The sequence below is a fragment of the Drosophila montana genome, unplaced genomic scaffold (assembly GCF_035044405.1).
Source record: "Drosophila montana isolate Dmon_TW-CO22-7 unplaced genomic scaffold, ASM3504440v1 contig_3175_1, whole genome shotgun sequence".
NCBI lineage: Eukaryota > Metazoa > Arthropoda > Insecta > Diptera > Drosophilidae > Drosophila > Drosophila montana.
The window spans coordinates 246,545-263,506 of NW_026998052.1; the positions used below are offsets into that span (position 1 = coordinate 246,545).

Here is a 16,962-nt window from a genome sequence, read left to right on the forward strand (position 1 = left end):
TCAAGCGTAAAGCAAAATATAATTGAAATAGATATGTTTTCATACACATATTTAGCATTGCATGTTCAAGTTACCCCAAGTGAACTCTTAAGCTGTGACGTCACAGCAATTTCGATAGTGCGACTCTCAGTGCCACCTCTGACATATTTTTCGCTGATATCGATAGGCAAATCGATAATTTTGCATGCACGATAATCATAAACTGTTTTTTAACAACATGATTTCACGTTCTTTCGGTGGCTCGCACAAAAATAGCGAAATTTAAACACGTGAGTAACAAATCCAACTGTCAACTATGGCTAAGGCGCAATCCGATATCCAATTGAGCAAACGGCTCTCCTGGCTGCTGCGTCATGGCGCACAAAAGGAGGGACTCACAATACAGCCAGATGGATATGTGAGCGTTGCGGATATTTTACAGCATCCGCGCTATGGCGCAGACTACAGCATAGAAAAGTTGCGGGAAATCGTAGCTGCCGATGCGAAGCAGCGTTACAGAATGCGTTGCAATCCCCTAACCGATGCCGAGGAGATACGCGCCAATCAGGGCCATTCGCTAGCAGCTGTGCAGGCTGAGGCATGCCTGGAGCGCATTAACAGCATTTCCGAGCTAGCCGAGGTGCAGGTGGTGCACGGCACCTACTATAAAAACTGGGAGCAGATCAAGACTGAGGGCCTCCGTCGTATGCAACGGAATCATGTGCATTTTGCCGTGCTAAACGGTCGTAGAGATGCCATAGTGAGTGGCTTTCGCGGCGATTGCCAGGTGCTCATCCATTTGAATGTGGGTAAAGTGCTCGAAGATCAGCTGGAGCTATTCCGGTCCAGCAACAATGTAATACTCTGCGCCGGCATCGATGGCTGTATAAGTCCACGGTATTTCGAGCGCGTCATTGATAGACGCACGGGCAAGTCCTTGACATGATGATCAAGATCAGATTTTGAGGGTATATTAGTGTATATCGTATGTGCTGTGCCTTAGACTTTAGTTTAAATGTGCCCTGTAAATAAAATGTACAAAGTTTGTGTTTTAATCAGTTGCTTTTAAAATTTGGTTTTTACAGAAATGAGCGACTTGGAAACTCGCACAAGGCCGTCCCAGGACGAATCGGTGCACTGCAAGGTGTGCGATGCGCCCTTTAAAACACTGCAGGATTGCCTGGCGCACGAGTTGATTAAGCACACGATTAACCCACAGAAAAAGCTGCGCAAATGCTTGGATGCCATCACAAAGCTATTTGCCAGCGAGCAAATACAATGCGAACGTCGCGTGCTGAAGTCGACACTCGTCCAGGCACCGGCTGGCCAACATTTGCACGCCGTGTTGGCTTTCTATTCCGGCAACTGTAATGAGCTATCAGCTTGCTTTGCCCAAGTGCGAGAGACCCTACAGAAACAGTTGCAGGGCAGGGTAAAGGTTTATCCCTTTGGCTCACTTGTAACAGGCTTGGCTTTAAAAGGTTAGTAATTCCCATAATTATGCATGCCAGCTGCTTTAATGATGGCCCGCTTCCTCTGCAGATAGTGACATTGATCTGTTTCTGGAACAAACCGACACCAGCTCAAATAGCATGTCCCATCGTCAATTGTTCAACAAGATCTACAACTTTTTGCGGCGTACCGATTGCTTCCAGGATGTGTTTGCTATACGACACGCCCGTGTGCCCATCATACGCTGCAAGCATGTTAACAGCGGTCTCAGTCTGGACATTAATATGTCCAGTCCGAATAGCACGTACAATTCGCGTTTTGTTGCCGAGTTATTGGCCCGGGATGTGCGCATGAGGGAGCTATTCCTGTTCCTGAAATTGTGGGCCAAGAAACTGAAGATCATTGGCAGCGGCAGCATGACCAGCTACTGCCTGATCACCCTCATCATATTTGGCATGCAGCAGCGTAGACAATTGCCATCGATCAAGCAGCTGCAGGCACGCTGCCCGGTTCTGGAGGTGATGGGCGTCAATTATGCATATAGCTTTCAGCACGTGCGCCCAATACCGGCCAGTTTGACCACGCTGGATCTCATCTCCAGTTTCTTTGAGTTTTACAGTCAAATGGAATTTGAGAAGAAACTGCTGTCGCCCTATTTGGGCTGCGCACTGGACTTGGAGACGGCCTTTTCGATGCCGGGCAAATTTCCCGAGTACGAGGAACAATTAAAAGCCATGCATAAAGCTACGGGGGAGCAGCCGGAACCGTTTCAGTATCAACGTTGCGTTTGCGTTCAGGATCCATTCGAGTTGCAGCACAATGTTGGCCAGTCCATATCCATAACGAATCTCTGCTATCTGCGTCAGTGTCTGGCGCTGGCCACCAAAGCGTGCAGCGATCAAAAATTGGTCTCAACGCCTGCGAAATTATATGAGTATTTGCTTTTTGGTCTGGCCGAGAAACTGTTGCAGGCCCAGCGCCTGGAGCAGGAGCAGCCGGCCAAGGTGCGAAAACAAATGTTAAATAAACAGGAACAGGCGCCGATGCAGAGAGCACAGCCAGAAGAATCCGAGGCAACAACACAGATCGTCGCAGTTAAAGCCATGGACAGAACGCATGTTGCTGCAGCGGCAAAGCCTGCAGTTGCTGCAACGAGCACAAACACAGTTGCTGCAGCGGCAAATGCTGCAGTTGCTGCAACCGCCAATTGTGCAGTTGTTGCGGCAGCAGAATTTGCAGCTGAAGTAGCTGCCACGCCCAAAGAGAGATTATCATCGAGCAGCTCGGTGGAAAACGGACCGCCGCTAATGCATGTCCATACACTGAAACCAACAAAAAATGACCTGAATAGCTTGCGTGCTGATTTCCTGAGTAAACATCGGAATGTAACTCAAACAATATTTTACTATTGGGTGGAATGTTATGTGGATGCTATTAAGGATATTCTAACAAATATTTATGGCTTGAATTTGAAACTAATTGATCCAGAGGAGTCCCTGACAACCAATATAAATAGCAATGCACTGCCGCAACACTTTACCTGGCTGATCAACACATCTCTGGATACGTGGAGTGCTCGCAACTTTCAACGCTCCACACGACAATTCTTTGCCCATCAACTACAGCAGACCATTGAGTTTTTCAAAACACGCCCCAATAGTGCCAACTATGCTGTCAATCTGTGCGGCCGCTTCTCGCTGGTCATTGGGCAGGACTTCAAGGAGCTGCGCCTGGAACTGCAACCGATGCCAAGCGATGCTCTCGGCCTGCAGCGACACAGTCCGCTAACCAAGTTCTTTAAATCCCTGAAGAATATGTTGTGCAATTACAGCTTCAGGGAGAAGGTCATCAGTCTACAACAGTATCAGCATTAAGTTCCACGCCCCCCTCCCCCTCGAAAAAAAAGCACAGAAGTCCTTGTTTACCGAACAGAAAAAAAAAACAAAAAAACAAAAAAAAAAAACAAAACACGAACTGCAAAGAAAAGAACAGAAAAAAAATATCTGAAACAAGACCCGTACGATATATTATTTTTTTTTTTAGTAGCTCACGAACTACATGAAATTATTGTGAAATCAGTTTATACACAAGATCTATGTGTGAGCTAGGTACAAAAGAGAGAATTGCAATGGCTCATTTGACAAATTACAAGTTATGCCCCTTAGAAAATCAGCAAATGTACATATAGCTTAAAACATTTCCATATCGTATATACACATATATTTCTCTATATATATGTCTACAAATCCGTTTAAATTTTAGGTTAGTGACATCTTTGACTATTTATCCACATTGCTCACAATAAATCAATTGCAATTCTCGACTAAGTTTTGAATTATTTCCAAACGCGAAATCAATATATATATATAAGTATATATTTTATTTTGGTTCATTTGTTTTCATTTCCTATTACAATAAACAAAACAACGCTTTACTAAATTTGTATCTATGAAATAAACTTGTCACAAATTTTTTTAGTTACATAGTTTTACTTAAACTTAAATACTTGAATATACATATAATAATAATTGAAATCTTGGCATTCGTTGTTTGTTTGGTTTCTAAATATATGTAATTGGGAATCGAGTAATATATACATAAAGAACGTTAGAAGTGAGAAATTATTATTTACAATGGTCATTTGCTTTCCTATTTCTCATTTAATTAAGATTTGGGGTTTTTTCTTGGATTCTTCTACTAGCAAATTTCCAAGCTCTAGTTTATGATACAGACATAATCAAATTTTCCTTATGCTTCTCGAGGAGAATCGAAATGTATTTAAAAGTGGCGATAATTGTGTTGTAATTAAAGAACCAATCCCAAATATCTTAAAAAATAAATGTAAGACCGTTCATTTCCTCTTCTTTATGTGAACCGAAAGGCTCATAGAACAGAAAAGAAAGTTGATTTCAACCCGACTACAACTACAACCAATGTGAAGAAAGCAAGGTTGCTTATCCCTCATCGGTTCCTGAAACGAACTTGAAGGACAGCATAACTAACAATTCGGTTCAATTAATCCTGATTCTAGCTTTGATCGAACAGGTACTCCCGAATAAAAGGAGATTCATGTGTACATGAAATTAATAATTGCGTTTATCTAGAAGATTCTCGTGTAGCGTTAGGTTTGTCATCTTTCCATTTACTGACTTAAGAAGTTAGCTACACTCACAGAGAAGACGTACCGCTTGGAGTCGCTATATTCTGTTCCTTTGCACGAAAAGTTATATCTTAAGACGCGTCTGGCCTTTGCATTTCAATGTAAATCCTTGTACATTTCCTGTACAAAAAAAATTGTTATTTACACTAGTTAAATAAATATTATCACGTTGCTGCTCTGGAAATGTTCCCGAGTCGAGGTGTTAACGCCCACACGGCGGCTACTTAGAGGGAGAGTTAAACATCTACCTTTGCTTAGCCCTAGAACAACTACTATTAACGGCACTTGGGGGCTTAAGACTAAGCAATCTAAATAATATATGAATCCCATATAATCGATTCGAATCAAGCGCCCTTGTGACGGCAATAGCAATACTTCTTAATTGCAAAATCGTTCATGCAATCGGCCTCCCCGCTGTACGTATTGAGGCGACTCACAGAGCCGGTCACCAGCAGGTTATCCTCCTCGGGCAGTTGGGTGTTGTAACGCACCGTTGCCTCGTACAGCGCCTTATTGGGTGCGGTATAGAAGATTAGCCAATAGATCTGTATATGGCCAGGCTCGCTGTCATTCGGATGCGCCTTGTAAGCGGCGCTCACGCTCTGCAGCGACAGCGGGACGCACAGATGGGCCAGGCTTCCATTACGAAAATTGTTAATATAATCGTTCAGATAGTGCACCACACGCTTGGCCAGCTGACGCACTGTCTTGGAGTTCTTGTAGACGCTATCGTACGCCCAGCATGTGCACCAGTGATCCTCAATGGCCACATCCTCGCAACTGCGATTAAGCGGCACTGGCAGCAACATACTTTGGCACTGCGGGCAATCCTTGGCGCCGCCCAGCGACTCCAGGCTGCCGGAGCGACCCGAAAGCGTGAGTATGTGCTTAAGTGTCATGTGCAGATCGTAGGGCGTGGTCAGACGATTACGATTCTGGCGCAGTGCTTCAACAAACTCCGGATGCGCCTTCCGCACAAATGGCGGCAGCCAGATGAACAGGAAAGGCAGCCGCTCCTCCAAGTGACCCGACCAAGTGGCACGCGTCGGTCCAAAGCGCAGCCCATGATCGCTGAAAAACACCACAATGCTGTGCTCCATCGTGCCCTGCGCCACCAGACGCTGTAGATAGCCACGCAGGTACTCATCCATCGAGCTGGTCTGCGATATGTCGCTGTGGCTGTGTGTGTTCGTCCAGAAAAACCCGAAGAAGCTGTCGTTGCGATAGCGCTTGGCAAACTCCTGCGCATAGTTGTACACATGTTCCGCCTCCGTTTCAAATCCCACACAGTGTGGCAGACCAAGTACTATATTGCCGCCGAGTAGCTTCTCCGCGGCAGACAAATACGGACGCAAATAGTAGTCCACGGGCGGTTGCTGGAAACCCTTTTTTAGGTAATTAAATGTATTGATCTTGATCGCATCCTCGCCGTAGGCGGTCACATAGCCATGTTCTTGGAACAGCTTCCAAATGAAATCACATTTATCTAGGCCATTCACGTGGTAGGGATTACAGTGCTTCATGGCATTGGTCAGATTGTAGCCCACCATAAGAGCCATTATGTTTGGAAATGTATTGTCATCTATCTGCGGGAGACAGCTTTAGTTATGATTGCATATATAGATTTGATGGGACTCACCTTGTTATAGCCCGCCAGCTCAAACCAATCTTCGTCGTACAAATACTGTGCTGTCTTGGGCATCGCACGTATGAGATTCACTCGCGAGATGCTATCGATGCCTATCATCAGCACGCTGGGCACACGCCGGCCGCGATCCTTGTGCGCCCAGCGCTCCAGTCGCTGTCGCACGGCCACACGTTCCGGTATGGTTGGATGTCCGTTGATGTAGACTCGCTCCTTGGCCGATTTACACTTGACTATGATGCTGTCCGTGGTGTTGGACAACTGAGCTAAACCTTTAAATTTCTGGCAAGGCGTGTAGTTGACATCTGTCTCACTGGCACGCTCCACGCCCATATAGCAACAGCTCAGGGCGCTGCCTTTCTTGTAGCTGGCCAGAGCCGTGGATTCCACGCTCAGGACATAGCGCTGTGCATTGCCATCATAGTGCACCCTTGTGAGTGGCGGGCGTGTCTGGCAGGGCTTGTAGGAAACGCGCTTGAAATGGCGCATCACCTCGCGCTTGAACGGATCTAGGTCCACGATCCGGCAGTGATTGCTGTACACGAGATAGCCTTGTGGCATAGGGGTTATCGATGATTGCATCAGATTAGTTGTGTGCTCAATGGTTGTCAATAAAAGCGGTTGCGTTGGGATCAAATCGACAGCTGAGCACAACAGTTGGTTGTGGGTGGGAAATTTAAGGCGGACCATGCAGGGAATACAAAAAAAAAACGCATACAAAACAACAATAAACACAAAAGACAACACAAAAGCTGCAAATACACTAGATAACAAATTGCATAAAACGGATCTCTAAACAAATATCAGAGTTAGGGCTCCTCCCTACCTTCCATGTCCAATACATTGGACTGATGATGCACCTGCACGTTCTCCAGGTCCAACACATCGGCCGGTCCGATGAGGAAATAGGAGAATATGAATATCAGCAACAGGCCTATGAGCAGCTTACGGCGCAGCACCAGTTGACGGCCGTACCAGGCCAGCGAGGGTGTGGCGCCGTGCTTAAAGCTAATGCCCGTCAAGGCCGGCTCCGGGGCATCTGCGTTGCCATCCTTCGTCTCGTCGTCATTGTACTCAAGCAGCGGCCGTTGGTCAGCCATCGCAATTATTTGTTTTGGCTGGCTTGCGGCATCATTTTTGGTTCAGTTTGGTCTGCCGAGTGATCCAGAAACGATAAGAAGCAATAAACAGTTATAAGTGATGCGGGAAAAACAAGCAAACATTGTCTAAACGGCTCTGCTCGACTGGGAGATACTCTGTTGCAATCATTCGATCCTTCTTCCATGCTAAATAGGAAATGTTTAGAGCCTAAAAATATAAGTTGGTTCGTTCAGTTCTTGTTAGCGCCTAAATATCGTTTAAAAACAGGATATCGCTATCGGTGCTTATCGATATCGTGCAATTAGAGCGAGCTATCGATAATTTCAATCACGATTTAATCACGACTTGCACACGACGAGCTCAATTGGAAGTTTTTGGCTTTATAGTTTGTGATATTGATATATTCTCAATAATGGGCGTAAGGCGAAAGGCCCACACAGATGGAAATGGCGAATCCGCTGTGAGTGAAAAATATATAAATACTTTCAAGGATTTGTATAGCTAGTTTTTGGCACTACATTTGCGCTAAATAATTTAAGCCTGCATTAACCCAATTTACCGCAATGTGTGCAGGGCATAAAAAGCAGAAAGCACGGTTGCAACCAACTGCGCGCCATTTTGTACGAAGTCGAAGAGAACATTCGTGAAAATAACTATTCAGATTTCGGTAAGTAAAGATTTATATATTTAACCTTCTCGTACTAAGCCTTTTGATGGGAGCATTGTAGTAGAGAACCGATATGCTCATTTTTTTAAATTTCGAACAGTGTATATAAATATGTAGATAATTAAGCGCAGCATGCGAAAGAGCTGACACAACATATTCACAAAAACCGTTGCGTGTTTCAATAAATAGGATGCAAATATTAAATATTGTGCTGCAAATTAAAAAGTAATTTAAGACGTGGTGAAGCAACTAACAATAGAAATTGAAAAAAAAGAGTCATGAATTATGCAAAATGGTAATTAACTTTAAATTACCCTAATAAGAAATATAGAAATTAAAAAGTTGTTTTGCCATACGTTAAACATAATACAAATGAAACGCTTGCAAAGAGTGCTCGACCAGCAGCTACCCTGTAACCATGCCATAAAACATAAATTCGCACACATACACACACACACACACACCGCACACTAGTTGAATTTGGGACGACAGCTGTATAAATATCTATATATACATATCTATTTTGTTTAATTGTTAGTCAATTTATAGGGTACAATAATTGTATGGAAATATGTGTTATGATTCATATGTGTGCTAAACCCAAAGCGTAAAGCTTTGCAAATGCGGATGCAACTCGTTTTAAATACCCTGCTCTCAAATCGTACTAGGGTATATTGAGTTGCAGTTACCTTGCGTCTGTCCGGGCTTTATTTTAATATTTTTCCATTCCATCTAAAGCTTGCTTAGTCAAATTTCGTATGCATATTCATTAGAATTAGAATATTTCCACGCCTCTCGCCGATCAATCATAATTTTCGAACACAAAAAAAGATTAAATTAAAAATATTTTTGTCATTTAAAAAAAGGTTTTGTCATTTTCATAAAACTATTCTCAACAAATTCAAGATGTTGTCCATAAAAAAAAAGTTCAAATATATTTTGCCAATACACATATATATTATATATAAAGTTATTATTCCAATAAGATTTTCTTGCCTTGAAGCTCTTTCCCATATTTGTTAAGCTGTTATTTTTACTGAAAACAGAGTAACTAGCAGTTGGGATTGTTCTTGTCCAGAATTTCCACTTTTAGTGATTATGAATATTTTGACGAAATAATTTTTATGCTGATCTCAACACTCACTTTTAGAATGGGTTCCGTTTCGATTTCAGTTAAAAATCGCATTTACCGCGATATTTGGCTGACATTTTCGTGCTTCGAGCTCGAAAAGAAATTATTATGTGATTGCAATTGTTGAACTTATTTCAGAGCATCTATGTTTAGACCGGGCACTACACTGGCCGCACATATTCACTGTCAAGAACGAATCGAGACAAATTTTCTGGTTCTGCAATGTTGTTAAAAACAAACAGCGATAGTTTATTTTTTTTAACAGTTTGTTTACAATTTCAGTTTATGCACAATAATTAAAACTGGCGCGAATAGGTTAGAGGTCCGCTATACATGTATTTTCGATGGGGTTGATAAGGGGTTAAACGAAACTAATTAGCCATTGCGACATATTTTGAGATTTATTGAAATTGACATAAATTGAAATATGCGCAAAACAGAAAATTAACGCGCTGCGAACCGTACGCGACGAGCGATCCGTGAGCACTTAAAAAAAGAGAGAAAAAAAAAAGATACAGATACAAAAATTTAGCTGCAATTGCTGACGAAAGCGAATCGCGTTGGGCCCCCTCGCAATCGCCAGCGTTCGCCATCAAGTTTGCCCAATCACGAAGCTATTCGGCTGTCGACTATCATTCAATTTTTGTAGTTTTACCCTCGGCTGTAACTCGGTCTAGCCGAGTGGCTATATGCATATAAATGCATTGATCACGGGCACTTGCATTGGATTATCGTCGAAACATCAGTGTAATTATGACCTTAGCGCATTTGATGATTTGCATACCCTGTTATTTAAGGGCATGAGACATAGTTGTGTGCAAATTTTGGGTAGAGATTAAATTAAGCCCGCAGCTTCTTTAGAAAAATATGCACAGCATGAAATATTTTCTGTAGAACTGGCAATAACAAATTGAACTATTTTGATAATATATGTCAGAAGCTTGAACCAAAATCTGGGCCTAAGGTTGGAAAAACCAGGTTAACGAATTCAAGCTTGAGGCAGGATTACGGTTCGAACATAAAATCAAGCCATCGAACATTTCTGCTCGAATCGAACGTTTTTGTTCAAACATTTTTGATCGAACATTTCTGAATGAAATAAGTAATTCAACATTTTTGAAATTTTGAAATTAAGTTCCCAGTTTCTCAGTCTGGAATTTGTATTTTAATATTTTTGTAATTTCGTCGTTAATCTGAGTATTTGTATTATTTTTATTACTTAAGTAATTAGTTAAAAGTGTGCTGTAATTACTCAAAAGTCAAATAGCAGAGATAATATAGTGTGTAAAATTATTTGCGTGAAATTTGTGTGGCTAATTCCTCAACTCTTTCAACTTTTATATTTAGAAACTATTTCTAATAATAGAAGACAACATTTTTCAAATTGTTTCATATCATATTTTAATAGTTTTATTTTTAGTGCCTATTAAAAAAGTATCATTAATCCCAGCGTATTTCGTAGCTCATCAACCTTGAACATTTGTGTTCTTAATGGTTTGAAGTTTTGTTTTCTTTTTTTCGTCCATGAGTACGGCCAAAAGCAACAATGATTGATTATACAATGCTCAATGCTGGTTTTGAAGCATCACGATTTCCGACTATGACACAATAGTTTGCTGTTAGCCATCGAAAGAGATATTAAAATGTAATTGAAATTAACTTCGAGCTGGGCTTTGAGTATATACTATATTTCTCTCTACAGACAATTCCCACGAAAGATAAATTAACGCTTATGTTCATGCAAATGTTGTTAAGCAACAAACAGATAATCAAAGCCACAGATGTTGGGCGCAGCATTTGCTTAGACTGCTGTATAAGTTTATGAATTATTGAGAAGTTTTTTTGTATTATTATTATACACAAATCTATATACAAATTGTTTGTTTCTGTCCACAGTTCGGTAGTTAAGCAAATAACAAAAAAAAAGGGCTGCACTTTTCACTCGATTGCATGCTAAAAAGCATTTTCATTAACCACATGTCGATTGTATCTTGGCTTAGATTGCACTTATCCATTTTTTTTCTGTTGACTTGATAAGTTGGAAGTGTTTCATGCATTACTCACATTGACTATCATAATGTTTTATCTTTGGTAAACTTACGAATTATAAGCTTTAAGCTTGGCCCATGCACGTGTAGAATGTACATTGAGTCTCAATTAACGATGAATGTGTAAATTTATTGTGAAATCAAACAATAAAATTATAAACAAACACCAAGAGCTGTACAAACAAATATAAATGCTTAGCATGTGCAAAAGCCAGACAACTTTTATGAATATACGACATATCAAATTACAAATTGAACTTTAAGTTTGTCTTCAAAATCTTAAGAAACTTGCGCCAAATGAGTCACTTGCAGGGTTCGGCTTTTGTAATTTTGAATAAGAGGGCTTACGACGTGCATTGCACGTACGACAAATAGCTACGTATGTATAGTTATGTCGAGGACGATGTGACGTAGTAAAAATAGCAAAGAAACCACACACACACACGCACACACACAGAGACAGCGCACAAAGTGTTGTCGAGTTCCTATTGAAAAATATACAGTTGCAGCGTCAGCGTAAAAATTGCAAACATATCTGTGACACAATAGATACTAACAAGCTGCGCGTACTCGGATACACACACCAACACCAACACCCACACACACGCACACACATACGCATGCACAAAAGTGTACAGAACTTTTTCGCAATTGTTGTACTCTATAAATAGTTGAGTTGTCTTTAATGTTGCACTCACTTTAATGCATTTAGCAATCGTTTTTGCAGCTATTTATTGATTGCAACAGTTTAATTTTAATTATATGGCAGCACGTCGCAAATAGTACACAAAAACACAAGTACAATTTTGTCACACGTACACACGCACGTACACACATGTACAGACACAGCTACACGACGCTCGCGTGTCCTGCTGCAGTGGCCTGCAAACAGATAATAATAACAGCAAATATTTTGCACGCTGGCGCCAGCGAGGCTGAGGCGTTCGCATGTGAGTGTGAGAGCTTTCCTACATTCACACACATTCGCAATTGCGTCGCGACGCGACGCTGACGGAGAGCCAAAAGCGTAACAGACGGCTGCATTTTGTGAGCGCCGCCTGAAAGCATGCAATGTTTATTTGCTTTGTCGCTTTCAGTTTTAGCGACTGCGCAGTCAGCGCCAACGCCGCTTGCTCTCTCGCTCGACCACCAATCAGCGCCCAGCACCTGTTGCATGCTTTTGAGCATTTGTACGCGACGCGGCTCTCACTTCCAAAAAAAAACAGCGAGAGTTTTGTCCTGTGAGTGTGTGTGTGTGTGTGTGTGGAATTTTAGGCACGTGCTTGCCCAAAATGACAACAAATATCAAAGCCGGTGTTGGTCACAGCGCACAGTGAACACCCTGTTCAGCGGTTGCCAAGTGTAGCATACAAATTGGCGCAAAGTGAAAAAATTGAAATTACATAATATGTTTAGGGAGTTTTGAGCTGAATGTATTAAACAATGTTCATTCTTTTGTTAGTCTTCTAGAAGTTGTAAGCGCGTTTTGGTCTTTGCGACGGCAATGGCAATATTTTTTAAGTGGCACCTCGCCCAGGCAACTTTTTTCGCCAAAGTACGAACTAATACGACTGACAGAGCCGCTCAACTGTACGCTTTCCGCGTCTGGCAGGTTCCTGTTGTAGCACAGCGTTGCCTCATACAGCGCCTTGTTGGGCGACGTTAATATGTTTAGCATATATCTTTCTATATGTTTGGGATCGATTTCATTCGGTTCGGCCTTATAAACCGTCAAGACTCTGAGCAGTTTTAGCGGCACACACAGATGGGAGAGACTGCCATTGCGAAAGCTGGCTATATAATTATTTATATGGTTCACCGCATGATTGGCCAGTCTTTTCACTAATTTGCTCCGGTGAAATTTTTTAAATTCCCTGCATGTGCACCAGTGATCCTCAATGGCCACATCCTCGCAACTGCGATTAAGCGGCACTGGCAGCAACATACTCTGGCACTGCGGGCAATCCTTGGCGCCGCCCAGCGACTCCAGGCTGCCGGAGCGACCCGAAAGCGTGAGTATGTGCTTAAGTGTCATGTGCAGATCGTAGGGCGTGGTCAGACGATTTCGATTCTGGCGCAGCGCTTCGACAAACTCCGGATGCGCCTTCCGCACAAATGGCGGCAGCCAGATAAACAGGAAAGGCAGCCGCTCCTCCAAGTGACCCGACCAAGTGGCACGTGTCGGTCCAAAGCGCAGCCCATGATCGCTGAAAAACACCACAATGCTGTGCTCCATCGTGCCCTGCGCTACCAGACGCTGTAGATAGCGACGCAGATACTTATCCATGAAAGTGGTCTGCGATATGTCGCTGTGGCTGTGGGTGTTCGTCCAGAAGAAGCCAAAGAAGCTTTCGTTGCGATAACGTTGTGTGAACTCCAGCGCATAGTTGTAAACATGCTTCGCCTCCGTCTCAAAGCCGAGGCAATGGGGCAGACCCAACTTTGTGTAGCCGCCGAGTAGCTTTTCCGCGGCCATCAAATACGGACGCAAGTAGTAGTCCACAGGCGGTTGCTGGAAACCCTTTTTTCGGTAATTAAATGTATTGATCTTGATCGCATCCTCGCCGTAGGCGGTCACATAGCCATGTTCTTGGAACAGCTTCCAAATGAAATCGCATTTATCTAGGCCGTTCACGTGGTAGGGATTACAGTGCTTCATGGCATTGGTCAGATTGTAGCCCACCATAAGAGCCATTATGTTGGGAAATGTATTGTCATCTATCTGCGGGAGACAGCTTTAGTTATGATTGCATATATAGATTTGATGGGACTCACCTTGTTATAGCCCGCCAGCTCAAACCAATCTTTGACGTACAAATACTGTGCTGTCTTGGGCATCGCACGTATGAGATTCGCACGCGAGATGCTATCGATGCCTATCATCAGCACGCTGGGCACACGCCGGCCGCGATCCTTGTGCGCCCAGCGCTCCAGTCGCTGTCGCACGGCCACACGTTCCGGTATGGTTGGATGTCCGTTGATGTAGATTTGTTTTATATCATTTTTACAGGAGACAATGATGCTGTCCGTTGTGTTCGACAGCTGAGCTCTGGTGACAAATGTGTGGCATTTCGTTAAGTTGACCGCATCCTCATTGAAACGCTGCACGCCTATGTAACAGCAGCTGAGCATGTTGTCCACCTTGTATCTGGGGAACGCAGTGGCATCGATGCTTAGCACGTAGCGCTTGGCGTTGGCGTCGTAGTGCACCTGGGTAAGCGGTGGCACCGACTTGCAGGGCCTGTGGATCACACGTCTAAAGTGGAGCATCACCTCGTCCCTGTACGGATCTAGATTCACAATCCGGCAGTGATTGCTGTACACGAGGTAACCTTGCGACGAAAGGGTTGTCTGATCAATCATCGGATCGTTCCTTAATAAAAGCATTTGCGTTGTTGATGGGCAAGGAGTCAATTCGTGGGCTGAACACAACAATTGGTGGTTGGCAAGAACATGTTGAATCAGTCAGAAAATAATGAAAATAATAAATGGGCTACCAAAAAACTTAAAAAAAAAGAAATGAATAAGAGTATATGTGAGCTAACTAAATTAAGAAGTTTGCGGGTTGTACGAATCACTCTTCAAGTTAAGATCTCGTACTCTGCTAATTCTGATTGGAAAAATATCGTAATATTGTTTAACTGTCTATTGCAGGTGTGGCGCTTAGTAATATTCCAATAAATTCATATCAACTGCCGAAAACCGAAAACGAAAACCAAAGGAATAAAATAATCACAGCAGTATACAGAACACCTGTTATTGCCCTCATTAATTCGCCATGACGCAAGTAGCTAAATCAGCTGACTCCATTTTCATTACATCCCGTTGAATTTCCCATATTCCCTCTCGGCTGCTCGAAAATGGAAGTTCGAAAATGGAATTAGGAAGAGACACGATCGCCGTCGCCGAAACTCAGTTGAAAATCGTTCCCTGCTGGCTGACGTCGACGCCGTAGCTGCATTTATCTTTATCGCGCAAGAATTGTCGCCAAATAGAAGCGAGCCGGCATATTTTCTTTTTTTTTTTTTTTTAAGTGTAGTGTTAGTGAAAAAGTGAAAAATGTTTATAAGATTAGCGTAGCTAAACGCAGCACATTGTATCGGGATTCACGCGAAAAAAAGGTGTTAGTTTTTATTTTTTGCTCGGCAAAAAAATGCAACCGCATGGTCAAATTTTAATTGCCTCTTTTTTGTACTTTAGTTCCGTTATTTTTTTCCTTGCAACGAATGAAGTTCGAAAAAAAGTGTTTACCCCAGTGCCTTCTTTTTTTTCTAAATTTTTTTTATTGTGCAACTCGTAGTGAATTTCGAATAAAAAATCGATGAATCGATGGAAGAGCTTTTGGAAATGGAGTGAATGCACGTAAGTGAAATATGATTCTTAAATTTTGTTTTGCACTTCAAATTTATGACTTATGTTAAAGAGAACATTTTAAGAGAATAATCTTGCTCAATTAAGCTCTAATGCTCTTCTTTCTGGAGATCAAGACAAATTTTTTAAAATAATTTTTAATTTAATTTAGAATTTATCTATATATATTATAATTTGTAAACTACTATATTGTTTTCTTTTCTTAGTATTAAAACTTTATTATGCCTAAATTAAATTCAAACTAAGGCTCTCAATTCCTTGCGAAATTCGCCGTATGATAATTTTCCTTGCTCGATCTGTTTTAGGTTAGGATATAGGATTGAGATCTATATAAAATGATTGACAACATGTAAATTCGATCGAAAAATATTGTCGTTAGATATTGAACAGATCTCTTTCGGATTTCCATATTGATAAAATTATGCTCAACCTATTACTAGAAATACACTTCGAAGATTCAGTTTAGGATTCAAGATATCTATTCTATCTGTGCCACATCTCAAAATCTACTGTTGATTCTTTTAGTTTCGATATCTCTTATCGTGTCATATTTCTTAGATAACAAACCTTCCATTCCAAAAACATTAGTATCCCGATACACTGGCGCAATATCCACACGCCTAGGCTTAGCAACGCCCGTTAGGTAAAAGCATAAGATATAGAATCCGGCAATCAGCATGGTGAATATGGCATACAGAACTTCAACGATAAACCGATTGCGACGCAACGATATACGGCGATAGATATAGCTGAGTACCGACTTCCATGTTACTGGCAGCGAGTAAGGTTCCTTTGCATTTTCCTCAATGCATTCGAGAAGCGGCTGTTTCTCAGTCATGCTCATTGATCTTTAAGACTGTACACGAAACTTTAAAGTAAAAACAGAAATTATATATATTTATTAAAGCTCACCTTCTGGGCACTGAAACTTGCTTGAGCTAATTTAACGAACGTAATTTGCTGCTACATTCGCACGTTGCCTTACAACACTGGACTGAATACTGTTACAATCGTCATGGCATTTACAGCACTACATTATAGGCACTTTACAACACTTGTGACTTGACAAAATAAAAAAATGTCCTTGCAGCAATATTTTAATTGATTTATGAAAAAATTGTTGATTTAAGAAAGCTTTAAAAATTAATGGAAAAGTGGCAAAATTGTTTCATAAAAGTGAACATCAAAGTTAATGTAATTTTTAGTATGTGTTCCACAAGTGTTGATTTTTATCCATATTAAATTATGGGCTACATATTTTTGAAAGCTTTGTCGAAGTCATGAAATTTAGTTAACTTTTTTGAAACTGCGAATACCCTTCATACACCCAACACGCTGAAATCGTCTTAAATTAATTATATTTAAAGATATTTACATTTTTATCTTTTGCTAAGTAATTAAACAACA

The 16,962-nt window shown here is 41.7% G+C and overlaps 4 protein-coding genes across 9 annotated transcripts; 2 read left to right on the forward strand and 2 right to left on the reverse strand.

The window, feature by feature from the left end:
• The first annotated feature begins 185 nt into the window (after positions 1 to 185).
• Positions 186 to 3,754, forward strand: mkg-p (monkey king protein). Of its 3 annotated transcripts, none has more exons than XM_064686180.1 (3): positions 186 to 269; positions 1,065 to 1,460; positions 1,522 to 3,754. In XM_064686180.1, the coding sequence occupies exons 2-3, from the start codon at positions 1,067 to 1,069 to the stop codon at positions 3,303 to 3,305; spliced, it is 2,178 nt and encodes a 725-aa protein (XP_064542250.1). In that variant the 5' UTR covers positions 186 to 269; positions 1,065 to 1,066; the 3' UTR covers positions 3,306 to 3,754. The 3 variants fall into 3 exon arrangements, with proteins under 3 accessions (XP_064542250.1, XP_064542251.1, XP_064542249.1); XM_064686181.1 differs by lacking the exon at positions 186 to 269 and adding an exon at positions 975 to 1,003; XM_064686179.1 differs by lacking the exon at positions 186 to 269 and having other exon boundaries at positions 1,010 to 1,460.
• Positions 276 to 962, forward strand: Tpt (tRNA 2'-phosphotransferase). The gene has a single exon (XM_064686189.1). The coding sequence runs from the start codon at positions 296 to 298 to the stop codon at positions 923 to 925; it is 630 nt and encodes a 209-aa protein (XP_064542259.1). The 5' UTR covers positions 276 to 295; the 3' UTR covers positions 926 to 962.
• Positions 3,517 to 12,033, reverse strand: LOC135431199 (uncharacterized). 3 transcript variants are annotated; one of them, XM_064686184.1, is made up of 4 exons: positions 11,883 to 12,033; positions 7,063 to 7,388; positions 6,231 to 6,880; positions 3,517 to 6,177 (listed from the first exon to the last, which is right to left on the reverse strand). In XM_064686184.1, the coding sequence occupies exons 2-4, from the start codon at positions 7,334 to 7,336 to the stop codon at positions 4,936 to 4,938; spliced, it is 2,166 nt and encodes a 721-aa protein (XP_064542254.1). In that variant the 5' UTR covers positions 7,337 to 7,388; positions 11,883 to 12,033; the 3' UTR covers positions 3,517 to 4,935. The 3 variants fall into 3 exon arrangements, with proteins under 3 accessions (XP_064542254.1, XP_064542253.1, XP_064542255.1); XM_064686183.1 differs by lacking the exon at positions 11,883 to 12,033 and adding an exon at positions 9,149 to 9,349; XM_064686185.1 differs by lacking the exon at positions 11,883 to 12,033 and adding an exon at positions 9,149 to 9,348 and having other exon boundaries at positions 6,231 to 6,787.
• A 558-nt stretch (positions 12,034 to 12,591) lies between these two features.
• Positions 12,592 to 16,783, reverse strand: LOC135431197 (uncharacterized). 2 transcript variants are annotated; one of them, XM_064686178.1, is made up of 4 exons: positions 16,468 to 16,783; positions 16,123 to 16,411; positions 13,960 to 14,516; positions 12,592 to 13,906 (listed from the first exon to the last, which is right to left on the reverse strand). In XM_064686178.1, the coding sequence occupies exons 2-4, from the start codon at positions 16,397 to 16,399 to the stop codon at positions 12,632 to 12,634; spliced, it is 2,109 nt and encodes a 702-aa protein (XP_064542248.1). In that variant the 5' UTR covers positions 16,400 to 16,411; positions 16,468 to 16,783; the 3' UTR covers positions 12,592 to 12,631. The 2 variants fall into 2 exon arrangements, with proteins under 2 accessions (XP_064542248.1, XP_064542246.1); XM_064686176.1 differs by having other exon boundaries at positions 13,960 to 14,606; positions 16,468 to 16,782.
• Positions 16,784 to 16,962: the final 179 nt, after the last annotated feature.